This window comes from Protopterus annectens, chromosome 7.part0, assembly GCF_019279795.1.
Source record: "Protopterus annectens isolate FY-2018-M chromosome 7.part0, PAN1.0, whole genome shotgun sequence".
NCBI lineage: Eukaryota > Metazoa > Chordata > Ceratodontiformes > Protopteridae > Protopterus > Protopterus annectens.
Window position 1 is genome coordinate 1,949,424,653 of NC_056739.1, and position 24,078 is coordinate 1,949,448,730.

General features: G+C 41.7%; 1 protein-coding gene across 1 annotated transcript in view; it reads left to right on the forward strand.

Moving 5' to 3' along the window:
• The window catches only part of AKAP13 (A-kinase anchoring protein 13), a 2,349,678-nt gene that overhangs the window by 2,123,622 nt on the left and 201,978 nt on the right, over positions 1–24,078 (forward strand). The window contains exons 23-24 of the mRNA XM_044078370.1: positions 8,311–8,387; positions 16,535–16,716. Coding sequence (XP_043934305.1) covers positions 8,311–8,387; positions 16,535–16,716 — 259 coding nt within the window. The remainder of the gene's footprint in view (positions 1–8,310; positions 8,388–16,534; positions 16,717–24,078) is intronic.

Here is a 24,078-nt window from a genome sequence, read left to right on the forward strand (position 1 = left end):
TGTCTCTTTTAAGCAAGATTCTTTCTTTATTAACAGACTTTTTTCTCGCATGATTCAGAACTGGTGTATCCCCTTGGACTCTCAGAATGGCATACAAGGGGTCTTTTCTGGACCCTACATAAGACTTTTAAACATCAATCAAATAGATAAAGTAGAATATCACTGCAGTAAAAGATAGGTAAAAACAAGAAACAGTTTAAGTACAGAAACTTTAAAAAAGTCAAACATGCTCAGAAAGCATTTGTTTCTGGCAAATTTTAGTGGTACATGGTGAACAGATTATCTTCCATTAAAATAAAAATGTTATTTTTCAGGTCTTTCAGTAAGTCAGGAACAGTTAATTATTTTGAGCCCAGATGCGAATGACCATTTAATTTGTGAACAGTGCGTGTATTTATATGTTGTACCCAGTTATGTAAAGCGCTCATGCTTCATCCACTATTTCCCCAGTAAATCCATTTGCAGCATTACTGTGTAAACTGTGCATTTTGTAATATGGTTCCAGGTTTCAGAACATATGTATTGAGGATGCCTCTTTCAACACTTGTATAGGAGGACTCTTAACAACATTGGTATGTGAGCACTGAGCAAGATGGTCTGCAACATTCTGGACTGCACCCTCTTATATTCATTTGCATAGTCTTGTACTAGGGTTAACATCTATTCAGATGCCTAGTGTGGGATACTTTTTTATAATAGGATCATAGGAGATTACTAGGCTATTGAACCGGAGGCCATTTTAAGCCTAGCCATTTCATCCCAATGTAATACTATAGAAATGCTAGTCAGTACCCAAGGTTCCAATTAGTGATGATTGCCCATGACAAGGAAGGTTGTGGGCTGTGTCCCGAGTAAGAAATTACAGCGCCCCATCCACTTGTCCAGGTTCCTCTTGAGCAGTGTCGTAGAGGTGCTCTGTTATCACATGAATTGGTAGCCTGTTCCAAAGATGTGGCAGTCTCTGGGAGATAAATCTGTCCCTCCAGCCTGTCCTATTTAAGTCACAGACCATATTTAGATCCCTGGAATGGGTAGTCCTCGTCCCATTTGATTTACAGATAAGCAGTAAGTTCATTAGGTTTGAGTCATGGATTACTCTGAAGGCCAGGCATAGGTCTCCCCTAACAAGTTGTACGATACGGAGTACAGTGACAGGGACTTTAATCGGTCTGTGTAAGGCACATGTTCAAGCCCCTTGATCTTCTTTGTTAGAAACCTCTGAGGTCTGTCTAATTGCTGCAGGTGCTTAGAATGGTATATCCCAAATGTGGGGTATTATACTCAATTATAGGCCGGATAAATGCTGAGTGTAGGGGTTATAACTTCTTTTGCTGCTGAGGAAATGTCTTTACTAATCAAGTGTGCTACATAGAAAGCTTTCCTTACTACAGTAGGCACATGGTAGTCGAAGTTAAGGTCACAATCAGCTTGTGATCCCAGGTCCCTTACCTCTTTATGGATACTTAGGGTATTCTTGGTGATTTGATAGTGTGAGGGGACATTGTTTGTGGTGAAGGGAGTGATGATGCATTTCTTTACATTCAGTTTGAGACCATGACTAAAAGGGTCTACTTTAGATTGCCGAAAACTTAAAATCTCGAACACTCACATGAGTGAAAATGCAGATATTTGATATTCATTTTTTTTGGATAGCAGTGCAGTGGAGATCAGGATATTTGCCCTTTCCTCACTGTAGTGCGATCTCGGAGTTGGAATATATCTTTAGCGGGGGGTGTGGGGGGTGCAACCCCCCACTGTAGGGATTTTGAGTACCTGCATATTTGCTCATATGAGCGCCTGAGATTTTACGTTTTCGGCTATATAATATAGACCCGACTAATACACCAGTCATTGGTTTGAATGTGACCCTCCTGGAGTATACTGACATCACTTTGGGATTCAATGACTGCACCTAGTTTGTAGTCGTCTGTAAACTTGGTCAGCCACAACCCCTTAGTTTTGACCTGAACTTTTGAGAAGTATATACCAAACAGTAGGGGGCCCAGCACTGACCCCCTATGGCATCCCACTGGTAACAGGTCTGCTAGTTGATGTGGAGTCACCCAGTTTGATAGTGTGCGTCTGGTTTGTGAGCCATTTAGTAGCCCATCATACAACAGAGGGGTTTACATTCAGTTTGCTAAGTTTACCAGTAATGCCTGAATGTAGGATTGTGTCGAAAGCCTTGCCAGGTCGAGGTATGCTGTGTGCACAGATTTACCCTCATCTGTAGGCTTGGTCACATTTTCAAAGAAATCCACCAGATTTAACAGAAAGGATCTGCCTTTTATGAAGCCAAATTGGGTAGGATCCAGGGTTTGGAGGTCACCTATGTCGTTATTAATGAGGTCCATAATGATACGTTCCATGGCCTTACAGATGAGGCTGGTCAGGCTTATGGGTATGTAATTCCCCAGGTCTGTTGCTAGGTCACCTTTATGGAGGGGAATAACTGTTGCTGTCCTCCATTCTGCAGGAGCAAAGCCTGTGGTTATGTTAAGATTGAAAATGGTGCTTAGTGGTGATGTTAGTTCATGTTATAGCTTGTTTAGAAGACAGCCTGGAATGTCGTCTGGTCCCATAGAGGCAGTTTTTTTTGCGTTGGACAAAGCTTTGAGTACCTGGTCTTCAAATATGAAGGGTTGGGAGTGTTTGCGGGAAGGTTTACTGTAAGTTAGGAGAGAATATCTGAGTGAAATTTTCACCAAACCTATCCACTAGCAGGTTTGCTATCTCTCTGGTGTCAGTGTGTGTGCTATCCGCTAGCAGGTTGTCTTTCTGGGGTCAGTGTGTGTGATACTGTTGGCCACTAGTTCTGCACATGCTTGGGTCCTACCTTTAGGTTACATATGTAGCTGTAAAACGCCTTGTGGTTGTCCTTGCCTGTACTTGCTAAGTTCCTCTCAAAGGAGCCCTTGGAGGATTTGACAAGCTGTCTTATTTGCCTGTTGAGGCTGAGGAGGGTGCTTTTCCATTGTTGGTGCCTTGCCTGTGCTTTCTTGGACAGCGACTTTTTGCGTTTATTCTAAAGTTTGTTGATGCTGGATGTCCACCATGCCACCTGTTTTTTACATGGGGCACTGCCTTTGATTCTTTCTGATACGGCTGAGTTTATATACTTATGCAAGTGATTCTACAGGGCTTTAGTATAAGCTTCGGCATACTTACCACTTCCAGCTTGGGGTGGGGCTTGGAATGCATTTATACCTTCACCTAAGTGGGCATAGTTTTCCTTGGTGAAGTTTTTTAATCTGATTTCACCCCTTTGTGAGTTCTGGTGTTAGTGCCAGCTCAAAGGTGACTGATATATGGTTAGTTTAACAAATGCAGCAGTCTATCTGTTTGACATGGTGAGGACCAGATCCAGAATGTTTGTTCCCCTTGTCGGGGTATGGACAATTTGTTCCAGGGCATTTGAATTAACAAAGTCAAAGAACTTTTGCACTAGCGAGTAAGGGCTAGCATAGGTTTCCCAGTTGATGGTGGGATAATTGAAATCCCCCATAACCAGTGTGTTTGGTAATATTTGGATTGTCTCCAGTTTGGTCAAGTAGGCTTCGTGAGTTTGTGACCCATGGAGGGGGATCTATAACTTTCTATGACTTGAATGGGGGACTTGCCCACAGTAACCTGGACCTGGAGTAACTCCATGGAGTTGTCCAGTCTAACTAGACGGGAGGTGAATTTATATGTAATCTAGATTGAAACACCACCTCCTTTGGTTTTCACACATTTGTTTTGCGGTCTGAAGGTGTCCAAGGCATTGTAGCCTTTCAAGGCTGGGGTACCCTCTGATGCTTTGAACCAGGTTTCTGTGACTACAAAGACATCTACATCTTCTAGTGATAGAAGTACTTCCAGGGAGTGCAGTTTTTGGTTTAAGCTCCTAGCATTTAGCAGCATGACCCTCATTTTGTTCTGATTGGTTAATTTCACGTCATGTTGGTAATGTTGTTTTTGAGACCTTGTCTGAAAAAGGCACTGTGAGGGAGGCAAGAGCCTTTGCCAGCAGCAGAAAGCCTGTAGGTGCTAGGTGCAAACCATTGCTGGCAAAGCAGTGAGGTTTGTTGACCATAGCTTCCCAGGCTGACAGGAACTGGATCCCCTTTGATTGACACCAAAAACTGAGCCAGTTATTGAAATCAATCATTTTTTGTTTATACTGTGACATCATTCTAGGTGAGGGTAGTATGCTGCTCAAGGCTAGGGGCATACCTGCCTGGAACACTTACTCAGAGAGCTCAACCATGTCTCTCTTCATATAGGCCACTGAGGTACATCTCAGGTCATTCACAGCAACATGAACTATGACAGAGTCATAATGGTACTTGTTGCTGAGAGACTTGAGTGCATGCGTTCATAGGTGTGTACGAGGCTAATGGCCCCGGAGCCTTTACAGGCCTAGCCCATAGGATTATCCTGGCATTGTGCCACCTGACCTTAGTTCACAGTGCCTTCTTTCGAGTAAAGCCACTGGAGTGATCCATGGGGTGAATTTTCTATTTCCCATCCACTCATCAAGATTTCTCTTGAAGAGGGCTAGTGAGGTGCTCTGCTTGACATGTATGGGAAGTCTATTCCATAGCATGGGCAGTCTCTGGGTTATGAACCTGTCCCTCCAGCATGTTCTGTTGATTGTGGTAATGAGGTTGAGGTGTCTGGCACGTGTGGTGTGGAAGGATTGGGATTTCTTCAGATGTAGCATTTATAACAGAGCTGGGTCAGACATGGCTTTGTTAGTCAAGCAGAGATTGCCTCTAAGTAGGCGATATGAGACAGAGAATAGTTGGACTTTTTTTAGTCTATCCATATAGGTCAAATGTTTAAGGCCTAGGATCCTCTTTGTGAGGTACTTTTGCGGCCTCTCCAGTTGTTGCAGGTGTTTAATGAGGTACATGCCAAATGGGGCTTTGTACTCAATGATTGGCGTAATGAGGGAAGAGTAGAGGGAGACAATGACCTCTTTCTTCCTGGATGCAAAATCCTTAGTAATGAGATGTGCCACATAGAAGGACTTTCTGACCACAGTGGCAGTGTGGTGATCAAAAGAGAGGTTGCTGCCAACCTGTGTTCCCAGATCTCTTATAACGCCTTCTGTGTTCAGTGGACTACCATCTATGTGGTAATTCATGGGAACCAGGTTTTTCCCAAAGGGGATGATGACACATTTGTTGGCATTGAGCTTAAGGCCATGGTTCTGACACCAGTCGTTGGTCTCAGTGAGGCTTTTCTGTAGGATGTCAACATCACTTGGGGAGTTAATAATAACTCCCGACTTGCAATCATCTGCAAACTTTGTCAGCCAGAGTCCCTTTGTATTGGCCTGGACTTCAGAAAAGTAGATACCAAACAGGAGAGGACCCAGGACCGAACCCTGTGGGACTCCACTCATGACTGGTCGGCAGTCTGACTTGGAGTCAGCTACTTTCACACTGTGGGTTCTACCTGTGAGCCAGTTTGTAACCTACCTAGTGATATAGGGGTTGATGCCTAGCTTATTGAGTTTTTCTATGATTCCTGAGTGGGGACTGGTATCAAAGGCCTTGGCCAGATCAAGGTAGGCTGTATGAACCACCTTGTCTTCATCCACAGCTCTGGTGACTGACTCAAAGAAGTTGAGCAGGCATGATCTACCCTTCACAAAACCAAACTGTGTGGGATCCAGAGTTTGTAGATTCCCTATATTCTTGTTAAGTCCACGATGATGTGTTCCATAGCCTTGCATATCAAACTCGTCAGGCTAATGAGACGATAGTTCCCAGGGTCTGTAGTCGCTCCTCCTTTGTGGAGAGGGATGACTGTAGGAGTGCGCCATTCAGTAGGGACAAAGCCTGAGGTGAGGCAGTGATTGAACAGGGCACACAAGTGAGATGCCAGTTCACTCTGTAGTTCATGTAGAACACATCCAGGGATATTGTCAGGTCCCATAGAAGCTGTATTTTTGGTCTTGGACCATGCTGTTTTAACCTGTGCGTGATCTGACAAATCCTGGCACCGGACAGGCAGCAGATAGTGACTTTCTCCTTGTCCAACCTGATGAGTGGGACATCTGTGCGTCTCACTATTGAGTCTCCAACGTCAAGAAAATTAGTTTTTTTGAGTGTTATGCCTTACTGGCTTGGTGAGTGAGATACTGGTGTTGCTATGTGTCATGGGTGCTGTGGGGACTATGTTAGTTGTAGCAGTCTTGTGTTTTAGAGGTCTGATGTGTTTCAGTAAATTTTTCAAGAGAACCTCTGTTACGTGTTTGATGCATACTGTGTGTATGAGTAGTGGTACTGTGTAGTGATGGGTGAGTTGACAACCTTCTCCATGTTACTGTTTTGAGTGAGAGAGAGCATGGGGTCCAGATTCTTGGTGTAAATACATTTCTTGCACTCTGTACTAGAGTGTGTTATTAGTTATGAGAATGTGAGGTTTTCCAGGCAAACCATACCCACAACCAGTGCAAAGAACTGCACTTCACTTTTTTTGCCAAAATAAAAGCTTGCTGTCATAGAATTTAAGTTGTTTATGATGTTTTATATAATGATGCAATTTTTCAGGCATAAAATAAAGTTATTTATGCAACTGTTAGTAGAAAGTTGGGAAATATGTTTTGTCCTTTAGTCTTAGAACATTTGTCATTTCTCATGTTTTTTTCAGGACATAACTGCCCAGATAGGGACTGTCCTGCATAAAGAAGGACAGGTGGTAACTATGTCTTGAATACTGCTACTTCACTTTTGTATAAGTAGTGTGGTATACCGTTTTGTTGCAGTATAACCGTTATTAAAATGTAGTCTAATACATTATTAAGTGAAAACACGTAATGCTTTGTTTTAATGACTGATATAGCTTACTGCTTTTTAATTGTATTCATTGTCATGTTTATTGACTGTTGTGTTAATTATATGCAGCGTAACAGACGGGATGGGGATCACTAGTAGTACTGTGTTTAAATGCTACTTTTCTATGCGATTGTTAACAAGGTACAATTACTGAAGAGCTAGTAAGGCATGGCACCCATTAAAGCATACAGTATTAAGACATTATAATACTTTATCTTTTAATAATACCATGTTACAAATGTATTTTAATGTGCTTTAAGCAGTTGTGCGAAACAGCAGCATTTAAACACAGTAATAGTTCCACTGTGGCGACCCCTTACTGGGAAAAAGACAAAAGACAAACAACAACTGTAAAAGCAGTGATTCTTGCTCCATCTGTTAAACTGCACACAGTTATGTTTTAATGACTGTTATGCCTTAGTGAAGCTTCAGTTAACTATGTTATACAGTTTAACAGATAAACAGATGTGAGGGTTGATTTGTAAACTGTCCAGGACATTTTCTGTTGCGTGCATCTACCTTGTTGTTATATTTGGCAGAGGTAGCACATCTGGCTATAATGAAATTGGTTCATTGTTGTACAAGGAGTATTCTGACATCAGGTAAAGGATAGTTTTTTTTTTTTAAATGGGGTAAAAGTATGTGTGTGTATCTCTGTTTAAAACTTTGCCACTTCTGTTTTCAACCGAAGAAGTCTGTTTATTGCTGACTGTTGGGATAATTCATATTTATATCAACTCAGGAAAACTGAGCCATGTCATTACATCTGATTGCTTGTGTGTGAATTACTATGATGATAATCTTCGGAGTAAAGTAAAAAAAATGGCAGTGACGGAAAATAAGCTAGCTATTCACATTGTCTGAGATAGTCCATCACATCTATAGATTTTTATTATACCTCCCCCCACCTAAACCCCACGTAAATCACTGACTTTTTCTCCCATTCCCTTATCCATTCTGCTACAGATTTCCCAGTTACTCCTTTTCAGATAATCCCAGATGTGACCCTTTGCCAAGTGAGGTCCCCAGCATCTCAGTGAGCCACACTTGCAGAATAATCGTGTAGAACGTGGGGTGATGAGATTCTTACAACAACTGGTCTAGTTTCTCAAAGAGAGTGATATAAGCAGTTCTGTCATCTCACCTGATATGCTCATCTCCCCTTGCTGCCCCTTGAAGGAGTGGCTTGTGAGACTTCTGGTCTCCACCAGAGGTTGTATAGATAGCAGTCTTTCCTCTCTCTAGGTCACACAATCAGTAAGCTTATCTCATCCTCTTCTAAGATAGCAGAGCTGTCCACTGGCTGCTTCTTCCTACCCACCCCCAGCCTTGCCTGAAACCCGAGTCCATTCATGAACTGTGTTCAGTGGTAATCCTATTGGACCAGTCAGTCCATTACATTTTTAAATTTTGTAGTCCCTTTATTGTAGATAAATTGAAGAAGCATCAAAATATAAAATATACTTTTTCTTCTCTCTAGATGTCCTTGGGGTACTTTTGAGTGATGTTTTAGTATTCCTTCAAGAAAAGGATCAGAAGTACGTTTTTGCATCACTGGTAAGTGTCTGTATTACTTGCTTCATCCAGAAGACTTGGTTATAGCTAGAAGTAACCAGTTTTGATGCACGCTGTCTGTAAATAATTATATGAAGTCCATCCTGCATTGAACATTTTAATAATTTTAATAAACAAGTGAATGCTTTTGAATTTTGTGTATTTATATTTCTAGTCATTTCATTTATTGAAGTGTGTAATTTTTTTCTAGAAAAATTAAAACAAAGTTGCTAATTCAGTAGTGGGTTTTGTTAGTGTTTTTGGTACATTATTGCGATACAAGTAATACAGCTTAAGTGCAAGTTGCTGATTGGTAGATGCATCTTCTGTATTATTAAATTCATCACTCACTGGAAAAAGATCCTGAAACTGGTTTTGTAAAACACGATTGCATCTGCGATTGAAAATGTAAACAAACAGATGGTGTTAATAACAGTAACAAAATGGCAGTTTGTTATAGAGACGCACATGCTTTGTATCTGCAATTGAAAATGTAAACAAACAGATGGTGTTAATAACAGTAACAAAATGGCAGTTTGTTATAGAGACGCACATGCTTTGTATCTGCAATTGAAAATGTAAACAAACAGATGGTGTTAATAACAGTAACAAATGGCAGTTTGTTATAGAGACGCACATGCTTTGTATCTGCAATTGAAAATGTAAACAAACAGATGGTGTTAATAACAGTAACAAAATGGCAGTTTGTTATAGAGACGCACATGCTTTGTATCTGCAATTGAAAATGTAAACAAACAGATGGTGTTAATAACAGTAACAAAATGGCAGTTTGTTATAGAGACGCACATGCTTTGTAACTCTGCTTCCCATTTTACCGTATAAAACATAGGTGTACCATTGCAGATGTATTGGTGATGAACGTTGTTTTGTCATGCATTTTTTGTGCCGTGGTCACCCCTTGCCCTTACTTTCATCTTCAGCAGTTTTTGCTTTCCTTTCTTTTACACGTATTACAGTGATAATGTAATCAGCATCTAACAATCTTCTCTCACTTGCTTCCTTACTTTTCAGCCCTGCTCACAGAACACATTTCCCACCAGATATTAAAGACAAGTCGGGAAGGGGATCTACTCACTGTTGCACATTAAGATCTCTGTACTGGGTTGGAGACTGCAGATTGTAGGAAGGCTGAAAAATACTTGTTCATGAGGTTGAAAGTAAGGGTAGAGAATAACACAGACAGAAAATATTGCAAACATAATCAGTTGTTTTTTAGGCTACACTTTATTAAAAAAATTCTTAAGCCCTGATATTCAGTTCATAAGGACTGTTGTTTTAGTAAAGGGTGGTGAATTTAAGAAGCTAGATAAGCTTCCCCACTAACAGAAGAAACATCATCTGCAATGGTCCGAGAGAGAGAGAGATGATATTTAGTAAATGCTAGGAGAATGTACATCTGAAAATGCCACTTGCTGTAACCTAATTTTTTTTGGTATTTCTATTCATTTCTATTTAGCGGGTCTTATTTAGGGTGGACTTGAATTTTTGAGGTCTCCACCACCCCATGTGAAATCACCGGGTTATCCACATATTTCTTCTGGAATTGGATGATGTTTCAGTGCAATATTATGACTTAGGACTTCATAAGTGGTGATAACAAGCCATTCCCCATGTTTGTATTGTCCAGAAGAGTCTAACCCCAGAACAAGTATCCAGGTTCATTATTGAAAAAGATGAGAGGCATTACTAAAATAGTAAAATAAAAGGAAGGGTGAGGTAGCTACCATGATCTACAAGCAAGCTTGAAGATTTTTCATTTTTGAGTCTCATCTACAGTGGTACTTTTTCCATCTTCTTTCAACTGTTCCTTAGGAAGAAGTCTGTACTGTCAGCCTTGACTATTAAATGATTGTTTTTAGTGACCATAACATAGTTATTAAATAACATATCCAGGGTTAGTTCAAGTAATGTATCTTTAAAACACAATTTGCCAAAGAGAGTTGAATGAATAAACAGAAAATACGAGGGTTGTTATAAAATTTTAATACTGGCATTTTGCCTGGTAATGAATGCTGGAGACTGAACTATCAGTTTATCATGGGCCTCTTGAGATTGAAGCCATCCATAGTTAAACTGGTAGATTTTGGTTGTCATACTGTGATTAATCAGGAGAGGAAGGGTCATTTTAAAATCAGATCCCAAATATTTGGCATGCTGTTATCTCCAGGATTCTTTATGAAAATGCTTGTGTTTTGTAACGGCATATTTCCAACATATCAAGCTTTATTTATTTTGACATTTGGCTCATAATTATCCTAATCTAGTTTGAAAAATGGTGTAAAAGTTATTTTTCAGAAATTTCATGTCCCAGGAGTTAGCCAGGATGCTGACAAAAGTGTTGAATTATTTCCCAAAAACTTATTTGCCATTTCCCACAAGAGGAGAAAACATACTTGATCTCATCATCACGAACATGGGAGCACAATGTTCAACACCGGAAGTATACCCCTCACTAGTGAGATCAGATCACAAACTAATCTTGCTGGAGGTCCTCATCCCACCCCCACCTGAAATAAAAAAGATCACAGTAAAAAACTTCTCGAAAGCCGACTTCAAACTTCTAAAGACTAGTGTGGTCTCCTTTAAGGCCCCCGAGCCGGCGGAAAACAGTACTCAAGCCGCTGAATCACTTACAAATGCCTTCTACCAGCACCTGCAGCACTGCATGGATAAGGCAATCCCAAGCAAAACAAAGACTCTTTGTACCAAGGGCAAGCGTCCAGTCTGGTGGACCCCAGCCATAAACAAACTGTACAACAAAAGGAGGAAGCTACTACAAGATAGAGCAAAATCCTTAAAAGGTAAGACACCCTTGATCACTATAAGTAAAAAACTAAGAGCTCTCATAAAATCATCCAAAGCAAATTTTGAGAGAAAAATAGCTAACGACTCAAAGGACAATCATAAGGCCTTCTTTAGCTATGTTAGAAACCTGGGAGGAAACTCCCAGATATGCTCAGAACTAGTTCAAAATGATGTGAAGATTACTGATCCTACAGACATTGCCAACATACTGGCTGACAGTTTCAGTGCAAACTCCCCAAAAGGAGAGATATCTATACCAAATGGTTGCAGCCCCCAAACATCTCAAACGCCCAAGTGAGAACTGCTCTCTCCAAAGCAAAAACACAGCATCCATGGGACCTGATGGTGTCCCAGGCTGTGTGCTCCACGAACTCAACGAGGAATTAAACCCACAGCTAGGACAGCTGTTTAATCATAGTCTCACCTCTGGATACGCACTCAGGAGTGGCGACTGCGACTGTGGTCCCACTTCACAAAGGCGGTGCCTCCACAGACCCTGGAAATTACCGGCCCATTAGCTTGACAAGCCTTATCTGCAAAGCTATGGAGAGGATCATAATGGACCTCATAAATAAAGACATAGGGAATTTGCAGACTTTGGATCCAACCCAGTTTGGCTTTGTCAAAGGCAGATCATGCCTTTTAAACTTGGTTGACTTTTTCGAAACAGTCACCAAAGCCATCGATGAGGGAAAGGCAGTCCATACAGCCCACCTCGATCTGGCGAAGGCCTTCAATACAATACCCCACTCGGGTATCATTGAAAAACTCATCAGCTTAAATGTTAACCCATACATCACAAGATGGGTTGCAAACTGGCTGAGTGACAGAACCCACAGGGTCAGAGTTGCTGGCGCCATGTCAGACTCAAAGCCTGTCACAAGTGGTGTCCCACAGGGCTCAGTCCTGGGCCCACTCTTGTTTGGCATCTACTTTTCTGAAGTACAAGCAAACACAGGAGGGTTATGGCTGACAAAGTTTGCAGATGACTGCAAACTGGGCGCCGTAGTCGAAAACACATCTGACACAGATATCCTTCAGAAGGGTCTCACAGAAACGGATGACTGGTGCCAGAGCCATGGCCTAAAGTTAAATGCCAAAAAATGCATAGTCATACCCTTCGGGAAAAACAAGGTTACCCCTAGCTACCATATAGGTGGTAATCCTCTGAGCACAGAAGAAGTTATCAGGGACCTGGGGACCCAGGTTGACAGTAGCCTGTCATTCGACACCCATGTAGCTAAAGTAGTTAGGAAGACCTTCTACATTGCCCACCTCATCATGAAGGGATTCACATCTAGATCAAGGGAGGTCATAGTCTCCCTATACTCATCACTCATCAGACCAATGATTGAGTACAATGCCCCATTCGAATGTATCTGACCCGACACTTGCAGCAGCTAGAGAGGCCACAAAAGTTCCTCACCAAAAGGATAAAGGGTCTCAAAAATCTGTCCTATGCTGCCCGACTGAAAGAACTCCAGCTCTATTCAGTCGCCACCGCTTGCTCAGAGGTGACCTTTGCCTGACATACAAGGCCATGTCAAACCCAGAGTTGATGAATATGCTTCACCTCAAAAAAATCTAGATCCGTCAGAGCCACAAGGGCGGGAGACTTAAACCTCGACACGGCTATAAATAGGACGTGCTGGAGGGATAGATTCATCACCCAAAGACTCCCTATGCTGTGGAACAAAATCCCGGTATATGTGAGGCAGAGCACCTCGCTGGCCTTGTTCAAGAGAAATCTTGACCAATGGATGGGAGATCGCAGATATACTCCAGGGATTACCTCAGTGTCACTGCTAGACAGAGGCACAGCAAAATAATGGGTATAGTTCCCCATACAAAAGGGGTGGCTTAAGCCACATAACTATGGGCTAGGCTTATAAATGCCCTCGGGCAGATAGCCTAGTATGAACCTATGAACCTATGTTTATACAAGAAAGTGACATCATCCATCTATTTTTCACTCACCTTTCAACTTGTTTGGCTTCTAGACTGTGCAGTGTAACCATTCTCAATGTTCTCTTTTGTGAACGCACACATCAGATGTGTTGGCATTAGGATGTCTCAACAGCAGCATATGGCATGAACCATTTTACACATGTTTTGAAGCGCAGACCACTTCTGCGATGATGGCTCCTTTTCAGACTTTTACTGCTCAAACCAACCATATGCTTTCATGGTAATCTCATTCTAAGAGAAGAAGGAGGAGACTAAGAGCTTAATAGTGTTCGTGGATGTTGGAATTCAGTGAAATTTTCATTAGTGTCCTTATGGAACTTAACACTTGTTGAGTACAGACTTCACTGCACTTTGATGCCCATTGTGTGTAAATGTGAAAGTTTTATAGCTGTGTGGCAACTGAACAAACACTAAGAAACTGTTTTTTAAGTTATATTTTGGTCCTGGGCTGTTAATGATAGGTTGGGGCCTAAGTAGTGCATGTCACGTGCTAAGGCAGTTAGCTGACAGATTTTTTAGTTCAACATCTAAATTAAATTCTCAAGTAGCAACAAGACCTACATTCTGCACAATCGGAAGATGAAGGATGCCTTTCTTGTAGGAGTTGGGAAAGACTGTTGTTATAACCTTTTATTTTCTCCTCACACATTGCAGAGCAAATTCTGGTAACCTTCTCCTTGCCCAGATAGCTATTTTTTTCCTGTTAAACACAGTGATGGACAGCCTGTTACCTCTATCCAGAATGCACTAATTACTGCTGAAAATGCAGCTTAAAGCTCCATTCTCTTCTCAAGTCTTTGAATTCATACATATGATTGTGAAGTGCACAGTGATAGTAAGGAACCAACACTTAACATCTGTACAAAAACACAAGTGCTAAAGTCAACAAGTTTCACTCATTGTGTTGTATATATGACATACTTCTCTTTTTTATCTAAACAAATAAGTGCATGAGTACAGATTACTATACATCTACATTTAAAGTACATGACCTGACTTTTTCTGATTTATTGTTAAGATGCTACAGTCCGCCCTTGCCTAAAGTAAAACCTGCCAAGCACTTCATGCTCATTTGCTGTCCTGTACCAGAAAACTCTCCTAACAGAAGCTGTCCGTTAGAATTATAACAGATGATGGTGCTCTTGCAGAAGTGTGTAGCATTAAATACACAGGTACATCCAGGCTCAGGAATTAACACTGGGTGTAGACTCCAAAGTAATATCCTCCAAAGCTGTTCCAGCTGCTCAGGTTGCTTTACAGACAGAAAAGATTCCTTATTTCTGGGTACTGATTTTGATTCTAGAAGTGAAAAATTATGGCTGTCATTTTAAGTTGTTAGTAAATTTCTGCTGTAAGAAGAGTACGATTTAGCAGTTGGTTGTAAAGCACTTAGCATGTGCTGATCTTTAACAGTATCTATTTCAATAAGCACTGCTAGTTTCTTACTTGTATTCTCAGAAAGACCTGTAGTGTACTGAATCTGTACCATCATGGAGTCTGAATGTTGTGCAGTCCTTTTGGTGTACTGTTCTTAAAATGAAGCATGCTGATCCAGAGCTTCAGAGTACATATAACCATGGTACACAGAAGGACTCTGCAGTGGCATTTGTCAGTTTCAGTATTAGCAAGTCTTCCCATCCCATATCTGCACGTATCTCCACTTATAACATTTTGCATCCATGTTTTGCAGTACAGAGTAACTACTTGAATGGATAATTGTGGGCTGCAGTTACATGCAGTGGTGGAATGAAAGAGGCATTGTATGTGTAGACTGCCATACACGTTTAACAGTTGTCCCAGTACAGGACCTGGACCATTTCCTTAGGGTAACATACAGCATAACTGCAGATGCTGTCACTGTACCTGCAAGCAACAAATAAATCACCACTAAATTTCTATATGGGACACTGTACACTGCCATATGTTATGATATACATGTCAGTTTGGTAACCTTATTACCATGCTCTTTTTTTTCCATATGCATGATTACCAGGGTAATTTGTATCTCATCATTCTGTCTCTAACAACATGGATGTTAACTAGGGTATATGTTTTTGGCTGTGATTGGCATATGTTTATGACATGCAGAATCTTTACACTGGCCATTGCAAAGGCAGAGATCCTACATCTGCTTTCATGCAAGAGCATTTGACTTGTTTGTACAGTGCACTGTGTAATGCTAGAACATTGATATCCCTAAGCTTAGTGCACTTACTGGGATAACTACTAATTCTTTGTGCTTTGTACATGTCTGCTCTGCATTCTTCTTGCCCTACATTTATAGCTAGTCTGTTGTGAACTGTTCCATTACTACAGCTTACAATGGCAATGTATTTGTGCATGTCTTGTGTCCAAGTGCATATACACATTTAAAGAAGAGCTACACTTTCTGCATACCTCACAGATGTGCTTTTTGTGTATGACTGCATATAGATGCAGATGTACTGAATTTGTACAGGTAAATGTTTCATCATAGGTGCAAAGTACTGCTGCACCACTTGAGTGGCACACTGCAGCAAATATTTTGTTCCTTATATTCAGATATGGCTCAGGACTGTCGGTAAGGTTAGTTTTTTAGATCTTTTGAGTCATACTGCACTGTGTGGTTTCATGAATGGTGTGTGGCCAGGAGAATTATGAATCAAGTATATGTAACTATTGATCTTATACACTTCATTTGCATAAGGTATCATGCTCCACCTTTGGTTGTGGTGCATAAGGATATGCCTGCTGGTGGAGGGTGTGAAGCTATTGTTTATGGAATGGGAGTAGGTAAAATTACCTTGCGTCTGCACACCCACTGCGTGCAGTACAAACTATTTCTGTGAATCACACCCATAATCCTATTTGCCTTTTTAAGGAACATACTAGCATACCACCAATCCTTAGCAGACCGGAGTTCCACTGTGCCGACCCCTAACCGGGAAAAGCCGAAAGAAGAACAACAACCAACTAGCATACCACCTTTGAATTTTGGACAGGAAATCACATAAGGGACTGCCCACTTTATTAGGACATGCAAGTAATGAGTGACATTGATCAGGGTAGTTAGGAAAACTGTTAGAGGAAAAAAATCAGACAAATTAGCAACTAGCAGTTTAGTGACGCATGGATTTGAATTATCACACAGTCTGCAAATTGCTTTCAAAGACCATTGTTAATGTAAACATCTTGCTTAACTGTTACTTTCTGTCTTACAGTAGAATTATTTCCTTTAATTTTTAATTTTCTTAAGTAAGTAGGAAATGACCATGCTGCATATTTTAGGATTTTTTTTTATTGGGGGGGGGGGGGGTTAAACAAGTTTCTTAGATCAGTAAATGTTTCATTGAACAATGTAAATTTCTGCTTCACAGGACCATAAAGCAACTGTGATGTCTTTGAAGAGGCTGATTGTACGAGAAGTAGCACATGAGGAAAAGGGCTTATTCTTAATAAGCGTAGGAGATAAAAATCCTGAGATGGTAGAGGTCTACACAAACACCAAGGAAGAACGAAACAACTGGATACAGCTTGTTCAGCAGACAATGAGCACAATGTAAGTACTTTTGTGTCAGTTTCCTTACACAGTCTAAGATTAGAAAACACCATTTATACTCTGCCAGGTATGTACCATAAATGTCTTGCAAGTGAAGTTCTAAGGAATTCACCAAAACAAAACTTGAGGCAAAAATAGCTACCCAAGCCAAAGACAATCACAACGCCTTTTTTAGTTATGTTTGTACTCTCAGAAGCACAATACAGCAGTGTGCTAAGCTGATTATGAGTGATGTTACCTACACTTAGGCTGATATAGTAAACCTGATGGCTGACAAATTCACCTCAAGCTCTCTCCCCTCCATCTGTCCCACAAGATATAACCAAAACTGGCTTGCCTCCAGTTATCACACAAAACCAAGTCCTAAAAGTGTTATCAAAGGCTAAAATACTGCAGTGATGGGTCCTGAAAATATCCTTGGATGTGTTTTAAATAGCATGAAGCACAATTTAGCCATCCCTCCTAACAACACTGTTCAACCTCATCCTCATTGCAGGCTTTTTACCTAGAAAATGGAGAACAGCTACAGTCATCTGTTGCATAAGGGAGAACCTTCCGCAGGCCCATAAGTCTGACCAGCTTCATATGCAAAGCCATGGAAAGAATTGTCATGGAACCAGTCAGTAAGGACATAGAGAACCTCCAAACACAGGACCCATCTTAGGATTCGTCAAAGGCAGACCAAGGTTACTGAACCTGGTAGTCTTTTTTGAAAAGGTTATGTATGTTATGATCCCTGTTAGTCTCAGTAGGGTTACTGCATAATTATCGACTATGGGATGGTTATGGCTGGTTAACACCAAATGGGATAGTTTAATTCAAGCACCAAAAGGGAAATTGGCTAGGCTTAAAATGGTCCACAAGGGCAGCTAGCCTAGTACTTAGCTAGGAAAGTACAGTTGTGTAAAATCTTACCATAAAGGTAGATATCATTGCCTTCACAACTGCAGTATTCCTTACAAATGGGGATTCCCTGCCATGAAGCCGTCCGTCAGTCCAGTGTATAAAAGTCTGCCATTGTTTTAAGGTATGCTGAACGTCACCTGCACACTCCTTATGTAGATTAGGGCATAAAGGTGACGTTCAGGCGTACCATCCTCAGAACTGATTGCCCCAGTAGGAACGGCAGTCCAAAGAAAACCAGGGAGAACCTGCACATCCAGGAAGGGAAAAAGATTAGGAGGATGAAGGAAGGGAGTGAGTACTGTGGCGGTGAAGGCAAGGACATCTACCATTATGGTAAGATTTTACACAGCTGTACTATGTTCTTATATTCACCACTGCAGTATTCCCTACAAATGGGAGAGTGCAAAAGCTCAAGAAGAAACTTGAGAGGAGGAGGAAGCACCAGAGCCCTCCAAGAAGCCACGAAGAATGGTAGCAGCAAAACCAGCTCCAGCTCTGGAGACACCATCCAACTGGTAATGTTTGGTAAAGGTATGCACAGAAGTCCAGGTAGCAGCTTCAAGAACAGAATTAGTGTCTAAGCCTTTGAAAAAAGCACCAGAAGAAGCCACAGCTCTAGTGGAATGAGCCTTTACAGAAGAAGGAAGGCTCTCACCATGAAAAGTGTAACAAAAGGAAATAACCTTTGAAATTTAAGTGGAAATAGTTTGCTTGAAAACAGCCAAACCTAAAGACCTCGGACAAAAGGAAACAAATAACTGGCCAGACTTCCTGTTTAAAATCTGAGCTGTGTATGCACATCTAAAGTATGCAGCACCCTCTCACTGTCAGATTGCAGAGAGGGAAAAAAAGTAGGCAAATTAATAGACTGATTAAGTGACAACTCATTAACCACCTTGGGCATGAACAAAGGATTAGTACGCAAGGGCACCCTGTCCTCATGAAATATCAAAAAAGGTGGACAAGCCATAAGGGCTTGCAACTCATACCTGTCTGGCAGAAGTAAGAGCTAACAAATAACTGTCTTCCAAGAACAATGTTGCAAGGTACATCAAATCCCTACTTTCTAAACTCAAACCTTGCTCATCTTCTACAGACAACATTCCTTTCCTTTTCCTTCAGTTAGCTGCTGACTCTCTTGCTCTCCCAGTATCTGTCTTAATCAACCACTCCATTTTAGAACCCAGAGTTCCTTCCATATGGAAACAATTCTTCACTCTACCAACACATAAAGGAAGTAACTCAGACATCACTAATTTTAGACCAGTTGCCATCCTCTCTCCTCTCTCTCTCTAAAGTTCTAGAAAAATGCATGCATAAACAAGTTATGCACTACCTACTCTCTGAAATACACCTACTCAACATGGCTTTAGACCAAAGCATAGTACTACTACTGCCTTACTATCATTCCTTAATACCATATCCCTTGCCAGAGATAACAACAAACTTGTCTCCTGCCTATTCTTAGATCTTTCTAAAGCTTTTGACACCGTCTCTCACCCTCTCCTTCTGCACAAACTAACCAACCTTAACTTCTCCCGTGCTACTATTGCATGGTTTTGCAGCTACCTCACTGACATCTCAAGCAGTGAAGTGGCGATCTGCACTTTCCCCTCCTCTCCCAGTTAAAATGGGTGTCCCTCAGGGTTCCATCCTTGGTCCACTACTTTTCAATATCTTCACTAATCTTCTTTATTCTTCCTGTTCTCAGTTATCACTGGTCTTATATGATGATGACTCTACTGTCATCACTATTGCTGACTCTCCCTCCAAACTCATGTCTACAACACAGACTTCCTTTAACTCAGTAGAAAACTGGCTTTCTGATAACCAGCTTATCCTTAACCAAAAAAAAAAAAAAAAACTAAGCTACTGCTTTTTCTTCCTAAAAACTACAACCACATTAAATCCACTTTCACAAAGCTGTCCCTCAATAACGCACACATCGAGGTGGAAACTAGCACTAAACTCCTTGGTGTCATCATTGACGACCAACTTAAATTCGATGTACACATTAACAACTGTATCAAGAAAACTCATCAGAAACTAGGGCTCCTCTACCACAACAAAAAGTTTCTCACCAGTGAAGCTAAAGTAACTCCCTCATGCCTACCTCCTACCCAGTCTGTTTTATGGCTGTCAAATTCTTACTTGCCTCAACTCCACACTCCTTGCCAAACTTGAATCTGCCTACAACAAGATAGCCAAATTTGCAGCACATCAAACTTACAAGTCACATCACACTCTCTCACTCAAACACCTTAACTGGCTTGAACTACATCACCAGCTTCTTCTCCCTCAACTCCAGATCATCCACTCCATCCTTTATCAGACTTCTTACTGTCCTACCGTATCATCTGTCATCTCCCACTATTCACCTGCTAGATCCCTCTGGAGCTCTAACCTAGATCTGCTACAAATCCACAAACCTAAAACTAAGAAAGGATATATTCTCTATAGCTGTAATCCTTCCAAGGCATGGAACAAACTCCCACTAGAGATCAGGTCACTCAAGCAACTAGGTCATTTCAAGCTAGTCACTAAAGCATACCTGTTAAGCCAGTGGACCTGCCTCTGTACCCACACCCCTTAAACAGCTTATCAACCCTAACTGCACACCTCTATCTGCTCCCAACCTATGTAACTTTCTCTAACTCTCTAGACCTCACATTAACTTCTCTATCCTAAGCACATTACATAATTCTTATCAGCATAATGTAAGATTTTACATCTGGTGACAAAACTGTTGTTAGTCCTTCTGAATGATGTAGGATTCTAAATCTGACAGACATAATGATTAGTTCACTGTAGTAAATCCTTGTTTTTATGTATATGTTGCTTTGAATATTTTCTGTAATCCAGTTGTTGTTTGTTTACTTATTTTTGTAAATTATAATCTGTAGAACATGTGGAGCTTTTCTCCCTGGGCTTCAGCTGAAAAAGGGCTACTTAGCTCAGTCGGACAAATCCGGTAAACAAATGTAAAATAAATAAATAAGGAAGCTGAAACAGCAGGCCGAAAAGGAGCCTGAGTCAATTTTTCTAGAACAAAATTAAGATCCCAGGGAGGAGGAATAGGCTTCCTGGGAGGGCTAATATTATGGATGCCTGTAAGAAATTGCATAGGCTCAAATCCAGAAGCTAATGGAGGAGTTAAAGGCAGACAAGCAGAAAGAGCTGATAGTGGGCCTTAATAGAAGAATAGGCCAAACCATCATTGAGCAACTCACACAAATAAGAGAGAACGAAAGGAACATCCACAGAAAGTGGGTCCAGGACATGAAAAAGACACCAAATAGAAAACCTCTTCCATTTAGATAAGTAGGATTTCCTAGTAGTAGGTTTCCTGGCCACCTGCAGTATGTCCTCAGAAAAAAAGGTGTCTATGAAGAATCAAAACCCTATCACCCACAGTGTCAGCTGAAGCGTGGACAGGTGGGGATGGATGGGAGACCCCTCGTTGTGTGTGTGGAGATCCACCATGTGAGGTAACTTGTGATGATTGCCCCTGGCTAGATTCAGAAGTAGAGGGAACCAGTGCTGTGGCAGCCGAAAGGGGGTCACCAACAAGATTTTCAGAGTATTCTATTGAATCTTGAACAGCACTCTCAGAATGAGAGGAAGAGGAGGGAATGCATAAAGAAACATCCCTTTCCAAGAAAATGAGAAGGCATCCAGCTTCCTTACCAGATGACCTGGGACTCTGGCACAAAACAGGGGAAGTTGTCTGTTCAGAGGGGATGCAAAGAGATCTCCTTGAGGAGTACCCCACTGGTGAACAATGTCCAGAAACACATCTCTGTGAAGCATCCATTCATGGGATTGAGTGAAGGACGTGCTCAGATTGTCTGCCACAACATTCCGATCTGAAGAAATGTAAACTGCCTGAAGAGTCACTCGACATTGGATAGCCATATCCTTTACCAGAAGTGCCAGCTAGCAAAGACTGTAAGATCTCATACCCCCTTGTTTGTTGATATACCACATGAGTCTGGTATTGTCTGTGAATACCTTGAGAGACCCAAAAGAGCAGAGAGGATGAAAGGCCTGAAGAGCCAGCATAAGAGCCCTCATCTCTTTGATATTGATGTGCTTCTTCCACTGACAAGGCAGCCACATTCCCTGAACCTTCAGGGAGACAAACGTTGCTCCCCATCCCACATCTGAAGTGTCTGTGAACAGATCCTGAGAGGGAAGAGGAGGCTGAAAAAGGAGGCTTGGATTCAGAGACAACCGCTGAATCTACCACAGAAGTTCTTTCTTGAGACACGGGAGAAGAGGAATAGGAAAGTCTAGAGGATGCGCATGCTGAAGCCACACCAACTTCAGAAACCACTGGAACTTCCTCATGGCCAGTGGAAGCATCAGAATGGTGGAAGCCATGAACCCCAGAGCTCTCAGAAACTCCCCGGCTGTAATCGAGGCCAGGGGAAGAAGAGTTTGAAAGAAAGTAATGAGAGTTAATGCCTTTGGAGGAGGCAGGGATGCCAGCACTGGCACTGTTTGAAACCTGCAACCCAGAAGGACATGATCCTGAGAAGAAGTCAGGGAAGACTTTTTGAAGTTGATTGTGAACCCCAGACTCTGAAGAAGAGAAATGACAAAATGAAAATTTTGCAAAAGAACCTCTGGAGAAGATGCCTGAATGAGCAGGTCATCCAAATAGGGAAAGATTTGCATCCCTTGAAACCTGCAAAAGGCAGTCACAGGAGCGAGTCATTGGGTGAACACTCTTGGGGCAGTAGAAAGGCCAAAGGGCAAAGCACAGAACTGAAAATGCCAGGAAGCAACAGGGAAATGCAAAACTCTCATGAAAAGAGAATGGATTGGAATATGGAGATAAGCATCCTTGAGGTCCAGAGACACTAGAAAGGCCTGAGGGAGCAAGAGAGGAAAAAGGGACAGAAGGGACAGCATCTGAAAGGAAGGCACCTTCAGAAAGGTGTTGATGAGAGAAGTCTAGAATAGGTCTCTAAGTACCTTCTTTTCTGGGCACTAGAAATATTCTTGAATAAAACCCTTTCCCCCTTTGGGACACAGGCACCTCTTAAATAGTACACTGTGACAAGAGGTCTCTTAGAACCTGTGGGACAAAAGGAAACTGTTTCCGAGGAGGCTGAGGAATGCCCATAAAAGGAGGGCGGTAAATCCAGACCATGAAGTACCCTTGCCAAATGATTGACAGAACCCAAGAATCCTGGGTGATTTGGAGCCAAACAGGAAGAGAAAGAGAAAGGTAAAGAGAAAGAGGAATGTGGCTGGGAATGGGTGGATAGTCAGATATCACCTGGTTTGTCAGGAAAGGAAGGCTTAAGAATCCCTGCAGTCTAAGTGGCCTTAGCAGGAGAAGTCTGTTTACTACCCTTTTTACCATTAGAAGGAGGGTAAGACTGCCTATGAACAAAGGCTGGCTTAGAAGGGTAATTTCACTGAAATTTAGGCACAGGAGAAAAAGACATGCTTAAGCTCATGTAAAGCCTCCCCCTAGTCCTGAAGAGACTTAAATAAGCCAACAGTTGCTTCACCAAACAAAAGAGTATTATCCAGAGGAGCATCTATTAACGTAGCCTTAATATCATTGGGTAAAGGTTGAAGCTGAAGCCATGAATATCTCCTCAGAACTTAACTAGAAGCAACAGCCTTAGAAGAGGCATCTGCTGCATCATAACTACATTTGATAGAATGAAAAACTACCTGAGAGGAAGTCCCAAGCAAGGAAAGAGCAGAAGATTTACTCTCAGAGTCTGGAGAATCAGAAAGAGTCTGACAAGCCTGAGAAAGAAGAGCCAAGATATACCTAGAGATATGGGTCTGATAATTAATAGCCCTAAAATCTAGGGTAGCTGAAGTATGCTTCTGAGCCCCCCCCCCCCATGCCTTTTTGTGTTGGAGGGAAGCCTTCTAGCTTATCAGTGGGAGTGGTAAGCATCAGGTAGCCTATCTACCACAAGAGGAGTGGTCCCTGGCCCAGAAATTGTAGCTATTGGCTGTTTGAGCAGTTTTTTTCCATCTCTTTCAAATTTCCGGTTTGAAAGCCGCAATTGTGCCTGTTTCCCACCTTTCCTATAACTAGCCTAGTCCGGTTACAGAGTTGCTGTATCCAGGATTGTTAGTAAGCTTCTGAGCCCCCAAGCCTTTCTGTGTTGGAGGAATGCCTTCTAGCATATCAGTGGGAGTGGTAAGCACTAGGTAGCCTATCCTCCATGGGAAGAGTGAGTTTTGGCCCAGAAATTGTAGTTTATGTGGCTTTTTGGGCAGTTTTCCATCTCTTTCAACTTGCTGGCTTAAAAGCCTACGTTTGTACTTGTTATCCACCTTTCCTGTAACTTGTCTAGTCGAGGTACAGATTTGCTGTATTCCAGGACTTTTTGTAAGCTTCTGAGCCCCCCAAACCTTTCTGTGTTGGAGGGAAGCCTTCTAGCTTATCAGTGGGAGTGGCAAACATTAGGTAGCCTA